The sequence below is a fragment of the Candoia aspera genome, chromosome 2 (assembly GCF_035149785.1).
Source record: "Candoia aspera isolate rCanAsp1 chromosome 2, rCanAsp1.hap2, whole genome shotgun sequence".
Lineage (NCBI taxonomy): Eukaryota > Metazoa > Chordata > Lepidosauria > Squamata > Boidae > Candoia > Candoia aspera.
Genome location: NC_086154.1, coordinates 207849900 through 207873437, shown reverse-complemented (window position 1 = coordinate 207873437; position 23538 = coordinate 207849900). Strand labels below are relative to the sequence as shown.

The 23538-nt window shown below is 37.7% G+C and overlaps 2 protein-coding genes across 4 annotated transcripts; one reads left to right on the top strand and one right to left on the bottom strand.

The window, feature by feature from the left end:
* Positions 1-6285: 6285 nt before the first annotated feature.
* HINT1 (histidine triad nucleotide binding protein 1) lies at positions 6286-12581 on the bottom strand. Its single transcript, XM_063295260.1, has 3 exons — positions 12414-12581; positions 10889-10993; positions 6286-6605 (listed from the first exon to the last, which is right to left on the bottom strand). The coding sequence occupies exons 1-3, from the start codon at positions 12522-12524 to the stop codon at positions 6441-6443; spliced, it is 381 nt and encodes a 126-aa protein (XP_063151330.1). The 5' UTR covers positions 12525-12581; the 3' UTR covers positions 6286-6440.
* An 880-nt stretch (positions 12582-13461) lies between these two features.
* On the top strand, positions 13462-22683 carry LYRM7 (LYR motif containing 7). Of its 3 annotated transcripts, none has more exons than XM_063295258.1 (5): positions 13462-13609; positions 16344-16416; positions 19753-19823; positions 21825-21906; positions 22538-22683. In XM_063295258.1, exons 1-5 carry the CDS (start codon positions 13595-13597, stop codon positions 22606-22608), a joined length of 312 nt encoding a protein of 103 aa, XP_063151328.1. In that variant the 5' UTR covers positions 13462-13594; the 3' UTR covers positions 22609-22683. The 3 variants fall into 3 exon arrangements, with proteins under 3 accessions (XP_063151328.1, XP_063151329.1, XP_063151327.1); XM_063295257.1 differs by lacking the exon at positions 13462-13609 and adding an exon at positions 13700-13787; XM_063295259.1 differs by lacking the exons at positions 13462-13609; positions 21825-21906 and adding an exon at positions 13675-13787.
* The last annotated feature ends 855 nt before the right edge of the window (positions 22684-23538 follow it).

The window sequence follows — 23538 nt, the reverse complement described above, 5'->3', positions numbered from 1 at the left end:
TTTGAAATCCTATGGGAAAAGCACCGAAGAAATTCTAAAATGATTCACATTTTGCCTCCAAAGATCATTAGAACCTTAGAGGGAGAAATCCCATCTCAATATTTGCCCCCCACAACCCAAGTTCTTTCCAGTGTTGGAACATTTGAAAGAGTGGGAAACAGGGACATGTCAGGGATCAGCTAATGGGGTCTCCCACAACCTCCCACTACCAATAGTATATTATTCCCCTATTTCAAACTCACTCTTTCCCGCTGGTTTCAATAGGCATGGGCTCCTGTAAAAAATGACAGAGGGCAGAAAAAAGAAATGCAAAGATCTCCCTTCTTGTACTTTCACAGGACTGACACTAGCTGAGTCTTAGAAGTCTTAGAAGCTCCAGTGTTTGAGCTCGCTACCGTTATTGTTTTGTGAATGCTAGGCGGAAGAAAATAATTTGGCTAAGAATGAGGAAATCAAGATGAGATTATGCATTTGCTTAAAGCCCAAAACCTCTCCTTCCCCTCCAACACATAATTAATGGTTTAGAAAAATTAGTCATTCTAGCTTTGTTCCATTTATTACAGAAATGTGGGTCCCTATGCTTCATTACAAGATGGCATCTTTTCTCTAGTTTAAAATAATAATAATAATAATAATAATAATAATAATAATAGGATTGTATTATGGTATAGATTACTCATAGTCATTGCCTTTTATCAAGGAGAAGCAGTCACCCACCAGTGAAAATTCTGTATGATTTGCTGAAATGTATAAAGTCTCTCTGTCTTCAGTTATGCTCCTATTTTCAAGACTGCTTGGTCCAGTTTATGTTCCTGCACAGATTTCAAGAGCTACAGTAAGAACGAAGAAGAGACTATAAAAGCGAAGGAACAAAAGATAATTTTTATATTGTATTGTAACTATATACACTGAAATTGAATAAAGTTAATAATTTTTTAAAAAAAGAACTACAGTAAGGGAGTCCCAGTAAAGAACCACAAAAAATAATCTTATTCTGCCCTCCTGTGGTCAATTCTGAAATCACACAGCCTCAAACATGCAAATAAATTCTATCAGAATTATAATACAAGAAGGAAATTAAGCTTTATCATTTTATAAACATGTATTATATAACATTGGATAAATGTAAAAAGCTATTCTAGCGGATTAGCACAACTCCTGCACTGGAACAACAAGCAAATTAAAACATTCTTAGTAGTTTTAAAAAGCAGATGAGACAGAGCTGAATTATGGCTCCCTTGCAAGACTAGCATTAGAAAGGTCCTTTTAATACAAATCTTTCTTTGCATTATGGCTCCCAAAATGGAAACATAAAATTGTTTTTTATTCATCTTCTTCACTCACAACTGATCTGCTTTTTTAAAAAAATCCACTGATTTTATCCAGTCTTTGTCATTGATTAATACAGCTTTTTTTAAAAATCAACATTTTCCTTTCCCCTTTAAAGGGACTTAAATAGTGATGCCATTATAAAATTTATAACATTTGTTGTTGTTGTTGTTGTTGTTGTTGTTGTTGTTGTTCTTCTTCTTCTTCTTCTTCTTCTTCTTCTTCTTCTTCTTCTTCTTCCTCTTCCTCTTCCTCTTCCTCTTCTTCTTCAGAGGTTCCAGGCCACCTGCATAGTTTTCCCCAAACTTTCCACTTTCACAATATTTTGGAGGCAGAAGCACTATAACAGATTTGAAGTCCTGCAGTGGCTGTATTCACACAATATGGATACAGAATTAATCTGTTGTCTAGGTCTGTGAGCTATAAACTAGCCAAACGGAGTAGATTTGCACAACACTGAAGCCACAAAAATGCCTAACCACATTGAGCATCCGCTAGGTCTTTAGCTGGCCAGGTTAAGCATGTGGTATGAATACAGCTAGTGATTTTTATAGTTAGGTGGGAATTTGATGTGCGTTTTCCAGATGCTAGTATGATATCTTATCATTACACAATAAAGTTTTATTCTTCCTCCAAATGAACTTGGACACCACTTATCTCTTCTTGGACAGCTAATTATCTTTTTTCTGCCTTCAAAACAGTCTTGACTCCTGGCAACTGCCTGGAGAAGTCCCTGCAGTTTTCTTGGCAACATTTTCAGAAGCGGCTTGTGATTGCCTTCATCCTAGGATTGAGAGAGAGAGCAATTGGCCCAAAGTCATCAGCTGGCTTCATGTCTAAGGCAGAACAAGAGCTCATGTTCTCCTAGATTCTAGACCAATGCTTTCAACCACACCAAACTAGCTCTCATAACTAAATACGCCTAAATATCTAAGAACAGAATTTTCTTTTTCTTCTACTGAACATCTTGTAATATAGGAACTTGTGGGGGCAGGCAAATGATGAAACAAGTACTGTGACACAAGCTCTGCTCCTTTTGTAAGAGATGTCATTGTAGGCATGTAAGTCAAGGGAGAAGCTTGCAGTGTGACATTGCAATCCTTGTTTCATCAATCTGATGCAACCACCAGATTCTGTGGATATCTCTGCTCCAATGTCTCATTTGCCAAGATAGATCTGTGTTGATTTGCACATCCAGAAAGATAGCTTTCTCCATTGAGGGCTTCCTTTTCAGTGTCTTTCAGATATTTGTGTTTCTATGAATTATTTGCAATGACTCCAATAATACTGATCAAACAAGGAATTTATACTGGGGCTGTACATTTTGTTCATTGGTATCCTGAATTAAGTTAGACAAATTTGGGCAGATTTAAGCAGTGTCCAAGGCAGGCCAAGACTGGCACCTCCTGAGGCTTGTTTAGTAATTCACAAGTACAAAAACAGCATGCCTGTAAAAATTGTACTGTACACCTTTCTTCCCAAGCTCTCTGTATAAGGAAAAATCCAGAGTGGGCAGTGATGAGAAGTGGAATGTTGCCTAGGGATTACCAGCTCAGGCTTCTAATTACAGTAAGTGGGTTTCCAGTCTCCAATCACAATGTTTAAAAGGAAGGATTCTAAACTAATCTATTGTAAGACCATTGCAATGTTTCATGCTCTTTGCTAGACCTCAGAGCAAGAAAGGTTAAAAGGGTTCCCTGTAGGACATAAGAAAGATTTTTGCCTGGGAAATGCTGAATGTGAAAATCCTTCTGCCATAGGCACCAAACAACTCCTTATATTCCATATGCATTGTCTTATTATACATTCTGCAATTTTGATCCAAAGCTGCAAAATTGGAGTGAGTATTAACAAATTTTCTTCAGCTTTGTTGATGATAAAATGTATGATTTAGTTTCAAAACATTGTCCAGGACAAAATATTAATCCTTGCAAAGAACCATTTCTATCTGGCAAAACATTGAAACAAGATGCATTATATTGCTAATGGTAAAAGTCTTGCTTCTGCAAAAATTCCAAAGGAATCTCCATACAGTAGTTTTTAAATAATTGAAAGATATCAAGAGACAATGAAAGCACAAGTCTGCATTTGAATGTAGTTCTAAGCAGGTAACTCTCTTGCACTTGGGTGGAAGGAAAAAAATGAGAAAAAGATCACTTCAAGAACCAGGTAGTCCCCAGTAATGAAATAAAAGACTATTTGAAAGGATTCTTATCTCTTAACATAGAAAACAACAGAGGTTACTTTTTAAAATATAAATAGTGTGGGCTGAGATTTTAGAATCCCTTTAGAATTAGCACTTAAATCCTGTGTGCGAAAGCCATTTCACTTTCTAATATACTCTTCAACCTGAAATAGGTGATTGTATTGCATAATTCATTACCTCATGGTTAATTTAATCATGGTACACCCATCTGATACATTATCATGGGGTTGCACAACTTGCTGTGCCATTAGTTAATCATGCAGGCTGGATGATTGCTTGGTTTATGGCTTGGTTCATGCAAATATTCCCACTCTTTTCCTATCCTTGCAAGAAGGGGTAATAGAGCCGTCTGAAGTTTTGAAGTGTTGATTCAGTTCAAGAGATTTTCAATCAAATCATCCCTTCAAATCTAAACTGAATCCCACAGGCCATTGGAGGCATCTAATCAGATCAGACATCTCTGGAAATGTTACAAGATGATTTGGAGATGTGATAGACTTTCTGGCTTTGCAGTCCCAAACACTTGCAGCTTTTCATCCATACATGGACATAAAGAGGGAGGGTGAAGCATTGAGATGGGTTCTCAGTATTGATGTGACTAGCTAGCCAGTGAGTTTTACCACCTTCCTTCACTAATAGGCATTAATCCTGCCTATGAGATCTGGGAGGCATTGGTAAGCTAGGTATGCCTTGCTCTTCTGTTAGAGTTTGTTTAGGCAGTTTTGCTTATAAAGAGGGATTCAGATGTATTGTTGTTGTTGTTATTGTTTGCTCTTTTTGTGATCCTCTTTTGCCAAATTCACACTCTTCATTTATTCTCCATCTCCTAGCCTGACTTAAGTCCATTATTCTTTGTCCACCCTGTCTGCAGTTCAGCATTTTCAGTCCATTTCATTCTCCGCATTGTGAAAAAATAATCCTGTGTTCTTTTAACTTGTCTGGGTACTAATCCTTTTTCACTGAATTAATGAGCATGCATGCTAGTATGCTATCACGTAATAGTGCAGACTTACAAAATAGTGGAATATTATCTCTACAATAATGCTGCAGACACACACTCCTCAGGCATCTTTTAACTGCTGCGCAAGCAGCATGCAGTTACATGCAGAAAGCTAGACACCCTGGTCAATTTGTGTATTTTGATCATTAAATGAACAGAAGCTGACACAGCCTCCCTGTGGTACAAAGTCAAATGCATCATCTTTCTGCAAATTTGAATGTATATTCTTCATGCACTGGGTGACTTTGGGTAATCTTTTTCAGCCCAAACTAAATTAAAGTTGCCGCTGTGGGGGACAACTGGAGGAGGGAGTGCTCCTGAAGGAAAAGTGGGTTATCAATCTAACAAACCATACGTAATTGTGGTGAAACTGTTAGAGCTATCCAGCTGGAGCTCTGCAGAAGTATCATTGTCTAAAGAGTTTATCATCCTTGCAATTTTCATCCCATTGTAACAAAAAATTAAGCAGCTGGGGTTTTTAAGCTTCCCCATTATAGTCTATGACTGAATCTTGTACTGAATGAAATCTTGAATTGTTTCTAATCTAGTAGAACTTTCCTTGGGCTACCTACATACTGGAAAATGTGTGGTTTTCAACCCAGAACACTGCATTCTAGAAGTTCTACTCAAACATTTCAGATCATGGCAGGAATAAAACCAAAGTTTTGTTTTAAACGAGAGAAAACCTAGAGTGATGCTGGAGTGATTTAATTGAGTAAGGCAAGGCTGTTTCAAGTTTTCCCTCTCTTCTCTCAGCAGATCCCACTGGCCCATCTACATCTCCAACTTTCCCAGTGCCCCCTCTTCCCTCAGCCGCTGCTGATGAACTAGCTTATCTGCCTGTTCCTTACTACAGTTGTCTCACTCTAACCCATATCCCATCAGCTGTCCTGTCCCTCTATTCTTCCCAGCACATCTCCCTCTCTCTGCTCAACTGCCATCAATGTCTTTGGCTTTTTTCTGCTCTTACATCCCCACTTTTGCCCATAACAACTGTTTTGATCCATGCACAGAACCAAACAGCCCCAAATTGTTCTAGTACAAACCAAAGCATCCAGTTTCAGCTCAGGCATGACCCACCAATACAGAACCGTTTGCACATCCCTACATCTTATCTTTTAATCTCAAATTTGAATCACATTTTGATTTACCTGCACTTCCACAGCAAGTACGTTCTACTATCTTGTGGGCATTCAAAATGCCATGAGAGGGGAGTTCGCCTAGTTACAAAATGGCTGCCACCGTGAGCTTGGCAAGCCCCAAAATGCCCATTGAGAGGATGAATAAGACAGGTTACTCCCTTGCAGCCTAGTAACACCCATCTGCACTGATGTTAAGCCATTATGTAGAGTCTTTGGCTCATTTAAGTTTTTTGAGAATGTATTTTGGCTTTCTTCAGGGTGTGTCTGTGGGTACGTGTATTAATTTCAGCAAAGAAAACAGCATTTTGAGAAGCAAAAGGAAAATACCCAGGCGTATAAAGTGCTAATGTTATTTTCAGAATTCCACCTGTGCATTTTTGAGCTTTCTACTTTAACAAAAATACTGAAAAAGAATATTAAAGTTAAACACAATTTGATTGTTCCTGATACAGCTAATACTTTCTTTTCTAACACATTAACATTACAATTTAGAAGCAAATTTTGGAAAGTTTCTGGGTGCTGCATCCAAAGCTTTTAGAAGCTAAATATAGCCCCAGGTCTGATTGTACAAATTTATGTTAGATAATATGACAAGGGGAAAAAAAGAATCCAATATGCTTAAACTTTATTGATTTATGGGCAAAATTTATAATTGTGTTCCACAAGAAAGATTAATCGGTATTATTGACAGGGGCTGTATTTTCAAAACAAGTGTGGACTACATTCAACTGACTGAGGACAATTTTTTCTTCCCGTCAGACTCTTAGCCTGGAGGCCAATCCATCTGACGTCCCCCAAGCACATGGAGATGCACATGATAGACCGATTGACCACCATCTGGACCTTCATTCACAACCATTCGGAATCCTCTAGTCAGGCCTAATTCAGCTGCACATTTCTTGCCCACAATGATTAAATGTCCAAGAAGCTGAAAAAGAAAAGAAAAACACACCATTCTAAGACATAAAGGAAAATAAACAAACAAACAAACGTCACAGAATAGCCAAACAAAAATCAAGTTCAATATGAAGAGTGTACTCATACAGTGCAGTTTCAGCATCAGTACGTGTGAACCTAGCTATTCAACACAAGTGGGGAACATACAGTTTAAAAAGGGGAAAGCAACTTGCATATTCAGCCACCATCTCAGGTGTTCCTTTCTGCAGATTTACTGACTGTTGCACTGAAGATTATCTCAGTGACAGCAAAAAAAAAAAAAAAAGGCTGAAACCCAGTTCTTCCTTCTTCTAGACTGGCATAAAAGTTTAGAGAAGATGCAACATTTCCTCATACTCTATTATAACTAACTTTTAAAAAGCCATTCAAGGCAGAAACTTGGGGAAAGTAAGAAACCATTAAGAAATCTGTTATTAGCCATGGCAGCTACTAAACAGGAGTAGTGTTCACCCTTAGAGTATACTGAAAATGTAACAATACAAAGTGTGTTTACTTAATACTGTAAGTACTTAATACTGTAAGTATTATTTATTGAGCTTCTAGATATTTATAACTAAATATAGTATGCAATCCAAATAAACCTTGTTTGGAAATTTAACAACTGTGACAGCACTGGGCTTCACAGATAGTTACTGTATAAGGCAGTGAAGTTTGGCTAGGATGTCCAGCCATAATTTCTACACCTTACATAGTAAGAACTATCCAGATTTTATTGTACGTAGTGCTCAGCTTATGACAGCAATTGGGACTGGAAAAGCGCAACGTCATGTGACTCTGTCATTTAGCAAAGGCAATTCCGGCAGTCCCAGTTGCTATTGTTAAGCAAGGACTCCACAGGACCTCACATGACCACAACTTCTAACTTCCTGCCAGCTTCCCCACTGACTTTGCTTGTAGGAAGCTGGTAGGGAACATTGGAAATCACATGGCTGCGGCTCACTGCAATGTTGTAATTGTGAGCCAGAAGCTGAGCACCTGGATCATGATCACGTGACTACAGGGACACTGCAACAGCCATAACTCTGTACCATTCGTTCAGCACTATTGTAACTTTGAATGGTTGCTGAATGGTCGTGACCCAACCATACTTCTCTCAAAACAGAAGAACCTGTTTGAGCACCTGAATGCTTCAGATGTGATTTATGGCCTTCAGGATTAGACGGGATGGGGTCAACTCTATGGTTTTAAGACCATCTTTTGGACTTGTGCATACAAAATTATGTGGATCCATAGAATTCCATTAGTCTCCTGCCCATTGGTGTCTGTATCTTCCATTTTTGGTGGTGGGAAAAATGCAATACCCTTTGGATGGTGTTGAGACTAGTGCAACTTATTTTCAGGGTCTCTGCCTCCCCCTCCCTGCTCCCCCACCCAAGAATCTGCATTGGGTGTGGTAGGGACAAAAGTAATGGTAGGTATACCCTAATGTCCTACTGCCTTTGCCTCCGTATTTTTGTTGGTGTAGAAGAGAAGGACAGGGATTAGCACAATTTTCTCCTACTCTCTCTCCTAGGGTCATCTCAATTGAGTAGCCTTGATACGGTGTTTCTCACTCATTTTATTTCTCATGGGGTGGGTAACACTAGTTCAGGCCTGATCTGAGGAAGCCATAGCCAGCCTTAGCCTTCCCCAGGTGTCTCTGGTGACTGTAGGGTCACAAAGGCCTTCAAGGAGGGATATTACCTAGCAGAACCAGATGATGAGAACTAGAACTATTGTCCCATTTGTGAAGGGGGATGGGAAATTTGGATGCCCAGAGTCACCAGCTCCAGTCCCCTCTGAAGCCTTGGCAGTCCATGGAGTAGCAGCTTCAGAGACTCTTACTGTTGCCTGATTCATGGCTGACACCTTGACAGCCACGGTATTGGTTAAGGTCTTCTGAGGGGAGTGCAGTGAAGAAACAGGAGGTGGAAGTCAGTACCTGTTGTTGGCCATAGCAACTGAATTGCTCCTACAATTCTCCACAGGCAGAGCACTGCTGGCCATGACCTTGCTGGCCACGGTAACGGTAATGGGCCATGCAGAAGAGAATGTGAAATAGAAAAAATGGAGGGGAGACATCTGGTAATTCAGCTGATCCTGGCCATGTGAGTTGCTGGATGAGCAACAAGATGGGTGTGCCCTCTCTAGCAAGGCAGGGTCAGAATAGGAGGGTTTGCTGTTCTATCTCCTCCCAAAAGAAATAATGCCTGTATCTTCAACCCTTGCCTGAGGCAAGTGGGAAGGAGAAACTAAACGTAAGAACTAGTATACCCGAAGCATATTTCAAAATGAGGTTGAAACGGGACTTCTGGCAAGAAGTCTTCTTGAATTTTTTTCAAATACAGCAAAAGTATTTAGTTTCCCTAACCACTGTATAACCGTCTGAGAATGGGTATCCTTCCAGTTTTGTAATATTATTTTTTTTAAATCTTAAAGCTGTACAATATCAATTTCTACTGCCCTGTTAACTGCCAAACCACTGGTCTCTAATTCAAAGAAAATAAGCCTACAAAAATCAATGCATTTTCTGACAAATATATGAAATTCTTCATTTTAAACAGAAGCTATTACTTGACCACATCATATAATCCAGTGTTACATTCTGAGCACCATAATCTCCAATAATTAGCTGAACATAAAGAATGCTTCCTAAAAGATGTTGAACAAATGAAAAAAAAAATTAGTAAGACGGATTTCCACAGCTTCCAAGATAGCTGGACCTAACTAAATATGCTAATACCAAGATAGCCCACGAGGGCAAGGTTCCAGAAAGCAAAATTTGCCAATCATCATTTCAAGAAAAAAGATCCGCTATATGGGCTAAACTTGAATGTGAAAAATTAAAAACTTTTTCCTTGAAAACTGAAGCATCTTTGGTGAAAAATGAAGCGTACCATTTCCCCAAATAGCCCTTTGAAACAAGGCATTAAATTTCTGAAACTAGATTTTTGGAATAAAGGATGTCAGTTATAAATTATTCATGCAAAACATTCATTTTAGAAATGTTATTTCTTCTACAGATGCTCAATTTAAGTAAGCCCTATCCATCCAAATCTGTTCTTATATCTTATAATAATATATTTCAGTTCAGTTTAACCATCTAGGTACTCTCAGTCCAAGATAGGTTAATGCTCCCAGATACCATTGGAGCTAACCACTGAAATCTGATTTTGACAACACAGTATCTCCAAAAGATATATATTCACAGTTAGACCAATTTATTATATCTAGAATAGACTACAAAACTATTAATTTTACTATGAAAGATTTGGGGCTATCAGTAAGCTTACAAACAGGGCTTCTGGCAGCAAATAAGGATTATTTTATATTCCTTATCTGCAGGTCCACTGCTTTGCTTAACTGCACACACTAAAGCTTCAAATAAAGATAAAAGAAAGAGAAGTTAACTCTGTTGTACATTTCTTCTCAAGTGATCAGGTAACATCCCATTAGTCTTCATCTGTTTTTGGAAATGAATAAAAATATGTAATCTACTCTAATAATTCCTGAAGAAAACAAAATTGACAGAATTTAAAAAAACACATTTCCAATTAAAATTTAACAAAGGTCTTCTTTGCAGCCAGTGATGTAAGAAGAGCAGCATCCACCTTAACATTATTTAAAAGTACAAACTGTTGGTCTCTTGCCTATAACAAAAAATCCTGTTTGATCAGCAGATATGAAGGTCAGTAATACATTCTGAAGTTATTTAGCAGCAATGCCAGTTATTTTTAAACCTACATTTATTAATTAAGTAGCTCTATCATTTGCACAATGTATAGTATATGAACTTTACCTGCTTTAAGAATTACAGTATAAGCTCAAAGAAAATTGATAAAATACCATAGTCTTAATACAAAATTATATGGCCAAATTATAGAATTCTCCAGGAAAATTTACCATTCCTCATGCTATCAATAATATATTCCTTCCACCACACCACCCCCATAGGCTAAGAAAATAGCTCTTTCTGTTGACAAATATGAAACTAATCTGGGAGGGGGGGCTGATTTCTTTTCAATCAAATCTGTAACATTTTTAAAAAATAAAGCCTTGAACAAAACTCTTGAAAACTTAAATGTATATCCTTTAGTGTTACATGTATATTATGATCACCCTACATCACTCGCATAAAACTCTGAGCTTTTGCTGGTTCAGCCAACATGCCAAAACTTCACCCATTGTTCTTCAGATCTCTCAAACTTTGCTCTGAAGTAACTCTTACTGAAAACCTGGCTGCTACCAAATAAAAAGCCCTTTTGCAATACTTACATTTTCATCAGTATCTTGCACTTGAGACAACTGAGCAATAGGTTTCTTGGGGACCACGAGGAAATGAGTTGGAGCTTGTGGAGAAATGTCATGGAACGCAAGGCACTGAATGGAAAAAGGCACTGCTTTAGTAGTTTAACAATTAACAATTCAAGCAAAACTTTATTAGGGGTTACGGACATGAAGACTGTGAGAAATCCAAATGGATTTGTTGAATTGCAATCACACGTTTTTAAAATATCACTCTACTAGGATCCTTAAAAATAACCTGGCTAAAAATGATAACACTCCTTCCAATCATAGACTGAGTACAGACAAGACTGTAGCCAAAATAGAGCCACAGAGAAAGAAGGAAGTATCAGAATGTCTTCAGAGGCCCTAAGGAGCAAATCTTCTCCAGCCTGGGACTCTTCCTTTGCAGTTAGAGTTGGGAATTGCAAACCAGGTTTTATTTTTACTTAATTCCTGGATTTAGAGGGAAGAGACAAGTCAGGGATTGGGTTTGCTCATAATAGGCTTTTCCTCATTTGCATCTAACCATGGCAGTAACATGCTCCGGCAACGTATTTTTCTAGCATGTTCCTATGGTGTCTTCATCTTGTCCTCAGCACAGGCGTGAAACAATCTTACATTGGCCTTAGATATACTAGTGTTTTCTCCCTCAGTCTGACCTAGCCCAAAGGTGTACAAAATCTGTTAGGCTCTGTCACCTATTACTTTGAAGAAAAGTCCAATGATTTACTTATTTATTAGATTTATATTGCACTTTTCCTCCTGAAGCGCAAAGAGAAAGTACATAGCATTCCCTTTTCTAGTCATTATGGGTTGGGATGAAATGAAGATATCATGAGGACAGAGCAGAAAAAAGAAATCATATTCCTGCCATGTGTATGTGAAATTATACAAACACCATGCAGGGACAAGGGCCCAGTAGTTGAAATTTATCTTCTAATTAAGAAGAAGAGGCTGCAATGGTGGGGGGAGTTAGTCCCCTGATCTCTGCCTTGCTAGAATTACGCTAAAGAATTTGAAGAAGTTTCATCTTCGGAACGGAAAACGTAAGGACTCAGGGGCGGACCCATTACCTGCAGGTAACATATCCTTCTCGCTCGTTCTCCGGGGGCGAGGGGAGGAGGAGGAGGAGGAGGCACGAAAAACAGAGCCTCCACGTGCAAAAGCAGTCTACCTCCGTGAGCCACGCTTCAGGAAAAAAAGAAAACGTGGAGGAAGGGGGGTGGGGGAGCTTGAGAGCCTGCTCGTGGCTTTCCAAAGCCGCCTATCTGGCTTCAAGGGGGAAGGGAGCGAGGCACTCGCTTTGCACCCCACCCACATACCATGGGATTACAGTTCCAAGCCAACGCAGCCACGGAGCGGGGCTTGAAATCATGCGAGTCGCGGTCCAGCCCGGCGATGTGGCTAGAAAAGGCAAATGGACCTGGGCCGCTTATGGCCGCAGCCATGAGAGTGCGGACTCTTCCCAAGAGCGGAGGAGGAGGAGCCGCCGAGCTCATCCGCGCTTCCCCACCTTTTCATCCTCGAAGATTATCTTGGCGGGGATCTCTTTGCGGATGATTTTTCCGAATATGGTGTCCCCGCCCGGCTGAGCCACCTGAGCCTTGCGGATCTCATCAGCCATCTCCGCCCGAGAAGCGCCCGGCGCCTCGAACCTCCTACCTTCTACACCCCGGGCCCACCCCCTAGAGTTGACCAATAGCGAGCGTAGGGTGGGAAACAAACGACAAGACTGCCCTATCAAAGCGATACGCTGATAGAACTCTCCATCTTACTGGTCGATTCCCTGCCCGTCATTTTATTCTTGATTTTGCGTCCTTTCCCGAAGAGCAGCAAGTGCGGGGGGGCAATCGTATGATGCGGCAATAAAGTGCTGAGAATAATTATACACTAAATGAGTTCAGCGTTTCTCATAAGTTAGTATAGGTTTTATACATAGCTGTCGCCTTTTCTTTTCAGTCATTGCCCACCCTCTCTAGTAATCAGTTTTATATTTTAACATTTCTTTTCCTAATTTGCATTGCCTTTATATCCGTTATTTATTCAACTGCAGGTTTGCATTTTTGAGATGGGGGGATCACAAAAAGATGTTGACAAAACAGACAAAAAAATGGGAGGGGGGAGAAGTCCATACCTAGTAATAATCATAGTTTGAAAACCAGACCAGAATGTTATCTGTTTGTTATGTTTTTGAAAAGTCACTTGAAAAATGAGAAGATGAAGCAATATAGTCTAGATTACTATTAAACCTAAGGATTGAATTAACTGTAAAAAAAATTCAAATTGTTCTCTGTTTTGTGCATAGTCAGCAGTGTTTCTCAACCTCAGCAACTTTAAGATGGGGAATTCTGGGAGTTGAAGTCCACACATCTTAAAGTTGATGAGGTTGAAAAACACTAGGTCAGCGGAATGCTGATGCTTCACGCTCCGTTCCCTTTCCTGCAGATTTGCTCCCGTTTTATTCCTCTCACATTGCAGGTAACTGTCCTACTCTATATGTGTAGCTCTCGAGTCATCTTTTATCTCTTCCCGTTTTAGGATGCTGGACAGGAAGATACTCGCTGATTTGTGGTTGTCGTGGAAGCGTCGTTCTCTATTGGGTCACATGGAACCAATAACGTGCGCTGGTGGGCGTGGCTGTCCCTCCCGGAAACGTCTATTATACAGCTTCCTCCAAGAGCAGCGGCTTCAGCAATGAGAAGGGCAGAGGTTCGTTGATGGCTTGGTGCGGCTGCGCAGGCTAGATAGTGTTTGGGGGCGGGGGCGGGGGCGGGGGCGGGAAGGGGGTGTTGGTGTAGTGTTTTGCTGTTGGCCAGAGAACATAGTGTGAGGGATATGAGACTGTCTTATAATTAGAATGCATGCAAAATATGGCACCTATGAATGTGTAAGAGATGTTTTTATTCCACTTTTTCTGACTTTTCTTGCTCTACTGCCTGACTACATTGTTATTATGATTGATTTTCAGAATATGAATATGGTATATGAATCCTTGAAAACTTCCTCCAAAATGCTGTAGAGCCCTATTGTATACAACTCTACACAACACACTAAGACAGAAGCTAATAAACACAATTTTACAGTTCAACATAATTAATGAGCCCTGAATTTCTCACAGTCTTGAATAAGCCATTCTGTCTTAATCTGTTTTTTACTCTTTAAATGGTGTGTGTGTGCGTGTGTGTATGCCTTTGAGTCAGTGTTGACTCCTGGCAACTGCCTGGACAAATTCCTGCAGTTTTCTTGGCAAGATTTTTCAGAAGTGGTTTGCCATTGCCTGCTTCCTAGGGCTGAGAGAAAGTCACTGGCCCAAGGTCACCCAGCTGGCTTGGTGCCTAAGGTGAGACTAGAACTCAGGGTCTCCCAGTTTCTAGCCTGATGCCTTAGCCACTACACCAAACTGGTTCTTATTTAAATGGGTACAAAGACTTTATGTTGAATGAGAAGAAATGTCTATTGCTTCACCCCCATCCACAAAAACTACTATTGCCACTTTTGTTTCTTCTCTTAAACTCATGTATCCTTAATAGTTATAGGACAAGCAGAAATTCAGTAGGTGATGCCCCTTTTGACCTGGAAAGATACATCTATGGAATCCCTGATAATTGTGCATGTTATAAAAATGTTAAGCATTGCAACAAAATAACCTATAAATCTATACTTGCATTCTGCTGTCTACTCTCTTTGATGCTATCTCAGTTCATGAGGATACTTTTCTTTCTCTTCTTCCTATAAAACAGTATTCATGCCAATTTAAATTGATTTGTGGATATTTCCGGTGTCATTACTGTATTTTGGTCTTTCTGCCTAACCAATTAGTATGTTTATGGGAGTTTTTCCCACTCCACTGGTCAAATTAAACAGGCTGGTATCATGAAGTTTTTGGCTTATCTGTTAGATACTCTTTATATCTTTCTTTCCACACTGTCAAATGTGAGAACTATGAAAACAGTTACTTTACTTTTAAAATTTCTTTTCCACCTATTTGTGTATAAACTAAGAACTGGATTTTGCAAAAATAAGTGTTATAAGGATTCTTACTGCTAATAATATGATTGTTCTATATTAAAAACAATACCCATGTCTGTCTCTGTTTAATTAAACCATTACCACACTTAAGCATTTTTGAAATACGAATTTCTCTTAGTTTGATTTTTTGGTGTATAATTACACAATTTCTATCTTTAAACAATTCTCTGATTCAAGTACCTTTCTCTCTTTTTACTAAAAGACAGTTCTATTATAGGTTAACATGGGCAAAAATAGTATCAAAAGATTAGTTTAGCATAGTGCAGCATTCACCCAAACAACCAAGGCATGTAAAGGAGTTGGTTAACTGTCTATCTGAACTGTATGCAAGAAGTAACTGAGCAGATGGCAAGAGTGGTTTCAACAGGAGTTTACCTGTGTGTTTCTTTATCAGATTTACATCTGCCTTTCCTTCAGAACTGTAGCTCAAGGCAGCATTCCCTCTTCCATTTTTCCCCCACAACAGCAAACCTTTGGGCTGAGAGAGAGTGGGAAAGAATTTCCATGGCTAAGGGTGGACCTGAAGCCCGGTCTCCCTGGTTCCCATTTAATGCCTTAGCCACTCTACCCTACTGGCTCTCTTCCTAATCTAATACTTGTTTAATTGTCCATATCTCATGTTTAACATAGTTATGACCAGATGCCCTGAGATAGCATCATCTCTGTCAAATTTTATTATTTATTTATTTGTATGTTGCCCAACTCACATACGTGGCAGCTCACAAAGTTAAAAACACAAAAACATTTTTAAAAAGTAACCAAAATCATGACAACAAAAACATTTTAAAAACACATTAAAACAGTAAAAACTATGAAAAACCATTAAAAAATGGTTTTTCAGCAAGGGTGCAGTCCAACATGCTAATAATGTAACCATCTAGCAGGCTCTGCATCATCACTACCAGATCCCCAGGCAAGATGGGAAATCCAAGTCTTCAGGCCCTTCCAGAAGGCCAATAAGGTCAGGGCCAATCTGACTTTTTAAACTAAAAACTAAATTTTTTAAATCTTAAACTATTGTGTCAGATATATTGTTATTTCTGGAATATCTGTGAAATGTCTTCTTTAACAACTTTTCTGTCACTTTCTGGAGGCTTGCCTATCTAAGAATCAGACAAAGAATTTATGGCTCTAATACCCATCATATTATGGTCTTTTCTGCTCTGAGTTTCACTGATGTCACCACAAACCAGGATCCAAGTGAGAGTGAGGAATGTGAGTTGCTTGCTATCATATCAGACTTTAGTTGCTGCTTCTAGGAATCTTTTTCATTTCATTCTCCTTTGACCAAATGTTTTTTCTTGGAGATTTTCTATATTTTGATTCCCTGATATTCTTCAAATTTAACTGAGCAAATGATGCTTCCTCTCTAACATGAGAATGTAAAACTTTTAACATTCTGTTGCATTTACAGGTCTTGAAAGTTTTCAAGGTTTTGCATAGGACAAGGCAGAATGTTTTCAAAAATGACACCAGAAGCTTAGACGGTAAGAATTCTTGTGTTTTTTGTAAAACAAGTTTGTAACACACCCTAACATCTAATGTATATATTATAGTATCACTCACCCTTTTGCAACTGGTGCCCTACTCCCATAATCTCTAGCCAGCGTTGGTTATGCTAATAATTATGGGAGTATAAATTCACCTGAAGACAATTGTGTTGAGGGAAGCTGCTGTAAACTTTTATGAAGTTTGTTGTGGAACTTTTTACATAGTAATTAACAACTATGTGAGTCAACTTGCAAAAATTCTTAGCATGATTTTTTGAAAAATGCCCTCCTTTGAAATGGCAGAGGAGAGAAAAAGCCATAATCCTGTTCCAGCAGGCCTGCTCTATGGCTTTTTTGAGCGTTGAGAAAGGAACAAGTGCTCAATCCCTTCTCCAACAGAAGGCTACTTAAAAACATAGTTTTAAGGTATGATTATTAATTCTAGTATGCAGTTGTGTTTGGTAAAAAAGGTAAAGGTTTCCCTTGACATTAAGTCCAGCCGTGTCTGACTCTAGGGGGCGGTGCTCATCTCCGTTTCAAAGCCAAAGAGCCGGTGTTTGTCCGTAGACATTTCTGTGGTCATGTGGCCGGCATGACTAAACAGAACGCCGTTACCTGCCCACCGAAGCGGTACCTATTAATCTACTCACATTTGCATGTTTTCGAACTGCTAGGTTGTGTTTGGACCTCTATGCTTTTCTGAAAAGTCATTCTGTATATGCATTGAGTCCATCTTATTTCATTATAAAATTCCCCAGTACTGAATTCTAATTGCTTCACTGTTTATTCAATCAGTCTTTCTTTCCATGCTTTTATCTTAAAAGATGCAATTTCCTCTATGTATCTACAAGTCTCATATTATGACCCCAAAGAGATTTCCTCAGTCAGATGAGAAGATGAAGTCTGCCTGGCTAACTTCAAGCTGGCACACGTGCATTCAGATCAAATATGTGTAAGAGGGAGATGACTTACCAGCTTCACCACCAAGAAGCTGTTGGAGAAGGGACTGAAATTTGCAGGAGGGCTGCTGGAACAAGAACCCTCTTTCTCTCCCCTGCAACCTCAAAGGAGACTGTTAAAATAAATCAGACTTTTGCAGGTTGATTCCATATGGAGAGGTCAGAAAAACAAAGCTGTTCATTTTTTTCATCCATATATACTTCAGGATAAAAACCTGTTTCATCACTCAACTATCATTTAAATGTGTGTGTTCTAAACCTTGATTTTCCATCCTTGCTATGGATACTTGAAAATTTTTCCTGAAATTTTAAAATAATGTAAAACTCTCTGGACCTTCTATCAATATACTGTATTATGCTTCATGATCTCAATATATATTTTGTCCCGCATTCAATGCACAACATTAAGTTATTTTGATTTTCTAAATAAAGAAGGGATATGCACTCATGCATTAGAACAACTCAGTTGAAACCAGATAAGAAAAAAAAGATCAATATGAATGAAAAGTTTATTATAGTATAGTCAAAGGACCCAAGAACTAGCATAATAAGAAAGAAAACAACTTACATTTTGACATTTCATGGGAAACAGATCATTCAGAAAATAGTTTTTTCATGCATCTAATCATGGCAGCCAAAAATTTGGCTACTGCCAGAGTCACAGAGGCCTAAATTCAGGTAAGATAAAATGTTTAAACATGGTTTTAAAAGCCTGGTTGAAAAATCAATAAAGGAGAAATAAAGTTTTATCTCATCCAGATCTGTGATGGAAAGACGTTTAATCACGCCTCGGCAAAAGTGACCTGATTTAAGAACTATGACTTACATGGGTTAAATATGAGGCCATACACCAATTGTTTGGTAATAGATGCCTAAACAAACTGGAAAACAGGGTTAGTTTTATTAATCAAGTCCTGTGAGCTTATATCCCAGAACCTTTGCCTAATTAATAAAAAGCTGAAGTATGCCCCATTAAAAATAGGTGATCTGGAGAAAAGCCAATTTGGCTAATTTTATGGAATATAATTTTAAATTAGGAACTAATAAATGGGTCATCAACAAGGTAAGAAAGTAATCCCAAAGTGGAATAGAACACATACATTTTGAGCTAGTTTAGTTGCAGCATGCTCTGGCTTCCAATGGGCTTTGTCTTGTCTGAAAGGACTACGGCATTTCGTACATAGTGGAGTAGTGTTAAGAGGACTTTCAAAAAGTGGGCCTGAATATTACAGAGCCCCTGAGATACTATTTTTATCCACATGGGAGAAGCTCCATATAGGAGTTGTGTGGCCAGCTTAGCAATACAGTTTCCAATTGGAGCTGGAATGTAGCATCTCATTTGAATAAAAAAAACACAGAAGCAAAAATAAAATGGCTTCTGACTTCTGAAAAACAGAACAACAGTGGGTTGACTAGGACAAGAGTGGTAAAAGTTAAGCCAAGATACCTAAAGCATCTCACCTGCTCAACTGGATGGTCCCAAACCAGCCATTTATGGCAGTTGAATTTCCTCTCAAAGATCAGGGTCTTAGATTTCCCCCAATTTATTTTGTGGGAATTTTGCCTGCAGTATTCAGAGGACATTTAAGGCATATCTTGAATGGGAGAGTAAAACTGCATCATCAGTATGATGAAGTGTTGCTCCAAGGCTTCATTTCTCTAAATGGTATGCATTTTCATTTATCTAAAATGGTATGCACTTTCTTGTACTGTGTTTAATTTTTCTAAAAATGCTGTCATTTCATTCCTCAATAATGTCATTTTTCCAGAAAGATCATACCAGCTAATACTGTACTGTGTAATATATAATAGATTTGTTAGCTGCTTTGAATGTATTGTCAGCAATATACTATTCATGTTAAGTGCTATCTTAAATGTTCCTAGATGGAATTCAAAATGCTGTACTTGACTTCTAAAGTTCCAGGTGATTGGATCCTTACTTGGTGAAAGATTGATGTTCCTACAACATGCTTAACTTGGTCAGCTGCTTACCAGGCATATCTTATTGTTTGTGGTTCTAGCAGAGCACAGTCATATTAATTGAGTCAAACATTATCATTAAGGGAATATAGAATCCCTGATCATTTTCTCCAGAAAATACTTAATATCAATCAGAGCAATAGTTATTTCTAGATATAACTCGCATTTGGGATTTTTAGTGACATTTTGTAATTCCATATATTGTAACTTAGCTGTTGAGGAAACAAACTACATCTTTTTAAATATCTTCAATCCAATATATGAGGGATCTGGTAACATTCGATGGTATATGGCTAACTGAAATAATATGTTATAGAAGAATCTATTTTATCTGCTAACGAAAAGCTGAATAAATAGAATTTTTAAAATCCCCATTCTCTCTCCTTTTATTCAGCTGCAAGACTTAAGATAAATGAAGAATTCAAAAGTAATAAAGATGAGACTTCTCCTGAAAAAATAGCTGAGGTATTTGCATAGAAATTGGTTTTTGCTATTAAGTACAACTCTGCACTGCAACTTAAGATAGCTTAACTATTACAAAGTGTACTAAGTTGTTGTATTAACTACACAGAGGAGATTAGGAACAAGAAGAGGATAGAGATTACGAGCAAACAATTGTGATTGTCTTCGTAAAATTAGCATTCTTAACTGTTCTCTGAGAAGAGAAACCATACAGTGAAACTGACAAAATACAAATGTGATCTGTACCTTTATATTGGAAACCACAGCTTGAAAGTCAGTGGCTGAATCTCTGTTTCATGCTGGTAGTTTTCTCTGCTTCACATTCAAAGGGAAAGACAGTGCAAAGCAATAATCAGAGATGAATTAGGAGCAAGCAGCTGTTGAGCAGAGACAACAGTTACTTCATTTTTCTTCTTAGAATGCTATCTCTTGCAGAATTCTTGTTGTAGCTTGAAGAGAAGAGAATTGTATGGGGTCCCCTAACATGGGGTCCCCTAACAACCCCTTGCTGGCTGGGGAATTCTGGCAGTTGATATCCACACATCTTAAAGTTGCCAAGGTTGAGAAACACTGGCCCACAATTTTGTTGCCTCTCTGTTTAACAGAATACGTTACTAATCCCCTCCACCCTTACCATAACTGTTATTTTGAACTTTATTAGCATATGAGCTAATAAGGGTTATATTTTGCCACCTGTGCCAAACTAGTGAATAAGCTTTCTTTGTTGTTCCATTTCAGAAACATTCCCCCACTCATTGAATTCTTTTCCTACAAATGCCACCATTTATAACTGAATGCCAGGGGATCTGACAGGGGAAAAGAGAGAGATTAGGGAGAAAGGCATTTTTGAAGAATCTGTTCAAAGGAATAATAATTTGCTTGTAAAACAGGAACAAGTACTTATGTGCATACAGGATAGGTAAATGGACATCTTTAACTGAACCAATCTTTGATGTAAGAGTCTTCTTGCAGAATTTGGCATAGTAGATTATGTTATTTTGTAATTTTCTCTCCCCCTTAAAATTGGAACAGCAATGTCTAATCCCCTGAATCACTGATATTTAGGTTCTCTTGCCTGAAGAAAAAAACTTATCTCAAATTCAGCAAGTGGTCATGTGTTTGACAATATTAAAATCCCAACTGTAAAAAATGAATTTATGTAGCTTTCACAAAATGTTAGATGGTTGAAAACGGATGGCTAAAGGAAAGACATGCATTTTTCCCCCATGTGGGGGAGATGGGTGGTGATAAAAATATGATAAATAAAATATTTTTTTCATGGATTGTTATTCTTTCAGTCAGTATCTCAGATATTCTTACAAGCTGACTCGTGCAGATAATTATTTGTATTTGGAGGAACAGACTGTCAAATTATTCATGAACCTGATGATAAAATTATAACACTGCATTCTGAAACCAAAATAAGCTACAGTAATTAATACCTGTGTATCAAGTAGTATATTCTTGCTATATGGCTTTGTGTTTTAATAAAGTGTGAGATCTTTTTAGCAGCTGTCCAGCTAGAGCTCTGCTGCTTTGGAGCAATAGGATGGCATTGTATGGATTTCTAGCAGTAAGTGCAGCATAAGCTATTTAAAGATTTTAACATGAATATTTAATATTAATATTAGAAGAATAAAAATATAATGTCAAAGAGGAAAAGAGAGATCATTAAACAAACTCAGTTTCAGGTACTCTTAAGAGATTATAAAGTGAATATATTGAAAAGGTCCCTTTTGCTCTGTTCTGGAAGGAAATGCATTGTTTTTATGATTAAGTCTTCTCCTCATGATGAATATATCTTGCCTGTTCTAGAAAAAATCCATATTCTATTAAAGCATATATAAAATAAATATAGTAATTTCAGCATCAAAGATAACATCTTTTGAAAGCTTCAGTTATGAAATGTATAATAGACTTGTAAGGTAATGACATTTCATGGATATTCAGGAAGTAAAATATATTGGGGAATTATTCTGAATTCTGCTTCTCAATTCCACACAGCTGATAAAATTTGCTTCAGATGTGGAAGTTATACTTAGAACATGTGTCCTACAAGGTGTTTTCGTGGATACCAACAAAGTGTGTAAGTAAAGATTTTCCGCTTTTCAACTTCTATTAAAGTAGACAGTTTAATACTGAGTACTGCATATACTAAACTAAACTTGGTATAGTGTATTTGATTTATTAGGTATGTTTATAGAGGTATATGTGTTTACCTTTCAGGATTTAATCAAATTTCATGTTCTGTTTATGGCACAGTGATTGTTAGCTTCAAGTAGTTCTTAAATTTAAATGTATAGAGGAATATTGAAGAAATATCATCATTATTATTATTATCGTTATTTGTACAATAATGAAATCTTTATAGTTAACTCTCCAATTTATTATGTTTTCCTAATTCCAACTAATTCCAACTCTGCTTAATTTCCAAGCCTAGACAGATGCCATCACTTGCTGAAATGTCCTGGCTATGGCAAAATGACAAATTGGATGGATGGATGGATGGATGGATGGATGAAGAATATTGAATGGTCTTTCCAGTGGGCAGATCATTTAAATACATATATTTGTAATTAGTTTAGCTAATTGCTATTTGTAGAAAATACTGCTTCTAATTCTACAATCTCCATTATTGTTAGAGGAATAGAAAGACAATGGTCTTTTGTTTAAACAATAGCGTAGGAAATCTAACAAGTAATGTCTTTTTCTTCCAGTGCTTCTACCAAGAAAGGAGCTGCTGCGAGACAATGTTCCATTCTGTGACACACCAAAGCAAAACACCTGAATTTAATAGAATAAAGTTTTTGATTAATTAGCTATGCCATGTAATTCCTTTTAAAATAAAATCTCTTTACTATAATGTTGGCCTATATAAAATTCTCAACATGAAAAATGTCAAGTATATGTGTTCAGATGAAAAAGCAGAAAAAATAGTTTAATTGATTCAGGAAATGAATTGAGATTTATTTTCTGGTTTAAGAGGATGTCTTTACTTTTAATCAAAATTACTGGAAGACTTTCATAACTTTTAATTCCTCCAGTGGAAATGATTAATTCTTCCTATATACTGCAAGTTTACATTTGTTCTCCTATCAGTCTCTAAATATGTGATAATCTATTTCAGAATTAAAAAGAAAATGTTTGCAAATTTTGAAAGATAATTACAAAGATTCCAGAAAAGCAAGCTACAGAATTTCATACAATTAATGTAAATTATAAACTTTTTAATTTTCAATGAATATTATGCAGTACACATACAGTATTATTTAGTTCAAGTTTAGGGAGACCATTTTAAACCTTTAGCCTTGAGGAAAGGAGTGTTGGTTTAAAACTTGTAATGGTATAATTTCAGTCATTCCACTCAGAAGTAATTCACGTTGAATTCATTGGGCTTAATCCTAGATATGTAGATTGCAACCTAGCATCTTGTTATGCTATTTACAGTTTGTTTATATTATTTATACACCAGTAGGTAATCAGGGGACCTACATTTACCTTTTGCTAAGTTTCAGTGAACTTAATAGGACTGACTTCTGTGTAATCTTCAGATTGTGCTACATGTCAGCTGTTTCCTCTTAATGTTCTCATTATAATTTTGAACCGGAGTTTTAGCCTGTATATTGCATATTTTCAGAGTAGTTACAGGAATAGCTTGTTCTCTTGGCATTAACACTGGTCCAGGAATACAGTAATGGACTAAAAGTTTAAGTATAAT

What these genes read in the sequence shown, in the direction of transcription:
- LYRM7 (XM_063295257.1), top strand. Translation starts at nt 13,758, where the DNA reads ATGCATGCAAAATATGGCACCTATGAATGT. An exon ending in AATATGGCACCTATGAATGT is followed by an intron (nt 13,788 to 16,343) that starts GTAAGAGATGTT and finishes TTGCATTTACAG; the next exon opens with GTCTTGAAAGTTTTCAAGGT. An exon ending in CTCCTGAAAAAATAGCTGAG is followed by an intron (nt 19,824 to 21,824) that starts GTATTTGCATAG and finishes AATTCCACACAG; the next exon opens with CTGATAAAATTTGCTTCAGA.
- HINT1 (XM_063295260.1), bottom strand. Translation starts at nt 12,524, where the DNA reads ATGGCTGATGAGATCCGCAAGGCTCAGGTGGCTCAGCCGGGCGGGGAC. An exon ending in TAATCTTCGAGGATGAAAAG is followed by an intron (nt 10,994 to 12,413) that starts GTGGGGAAGCGC and finishes TTTTCCATTCAG; the next exon opens with TGCCTTGCGTTCCATGACAT. An exon ending in TGCAAGATACTGATGAAAAT is followed by an intron (nt 6,606 to 10,888) that starts GTAAGTATTGCA and finishes TTTCTTTTTCAG; the next exon opens with CTTCTTGGACATTTAATCAT.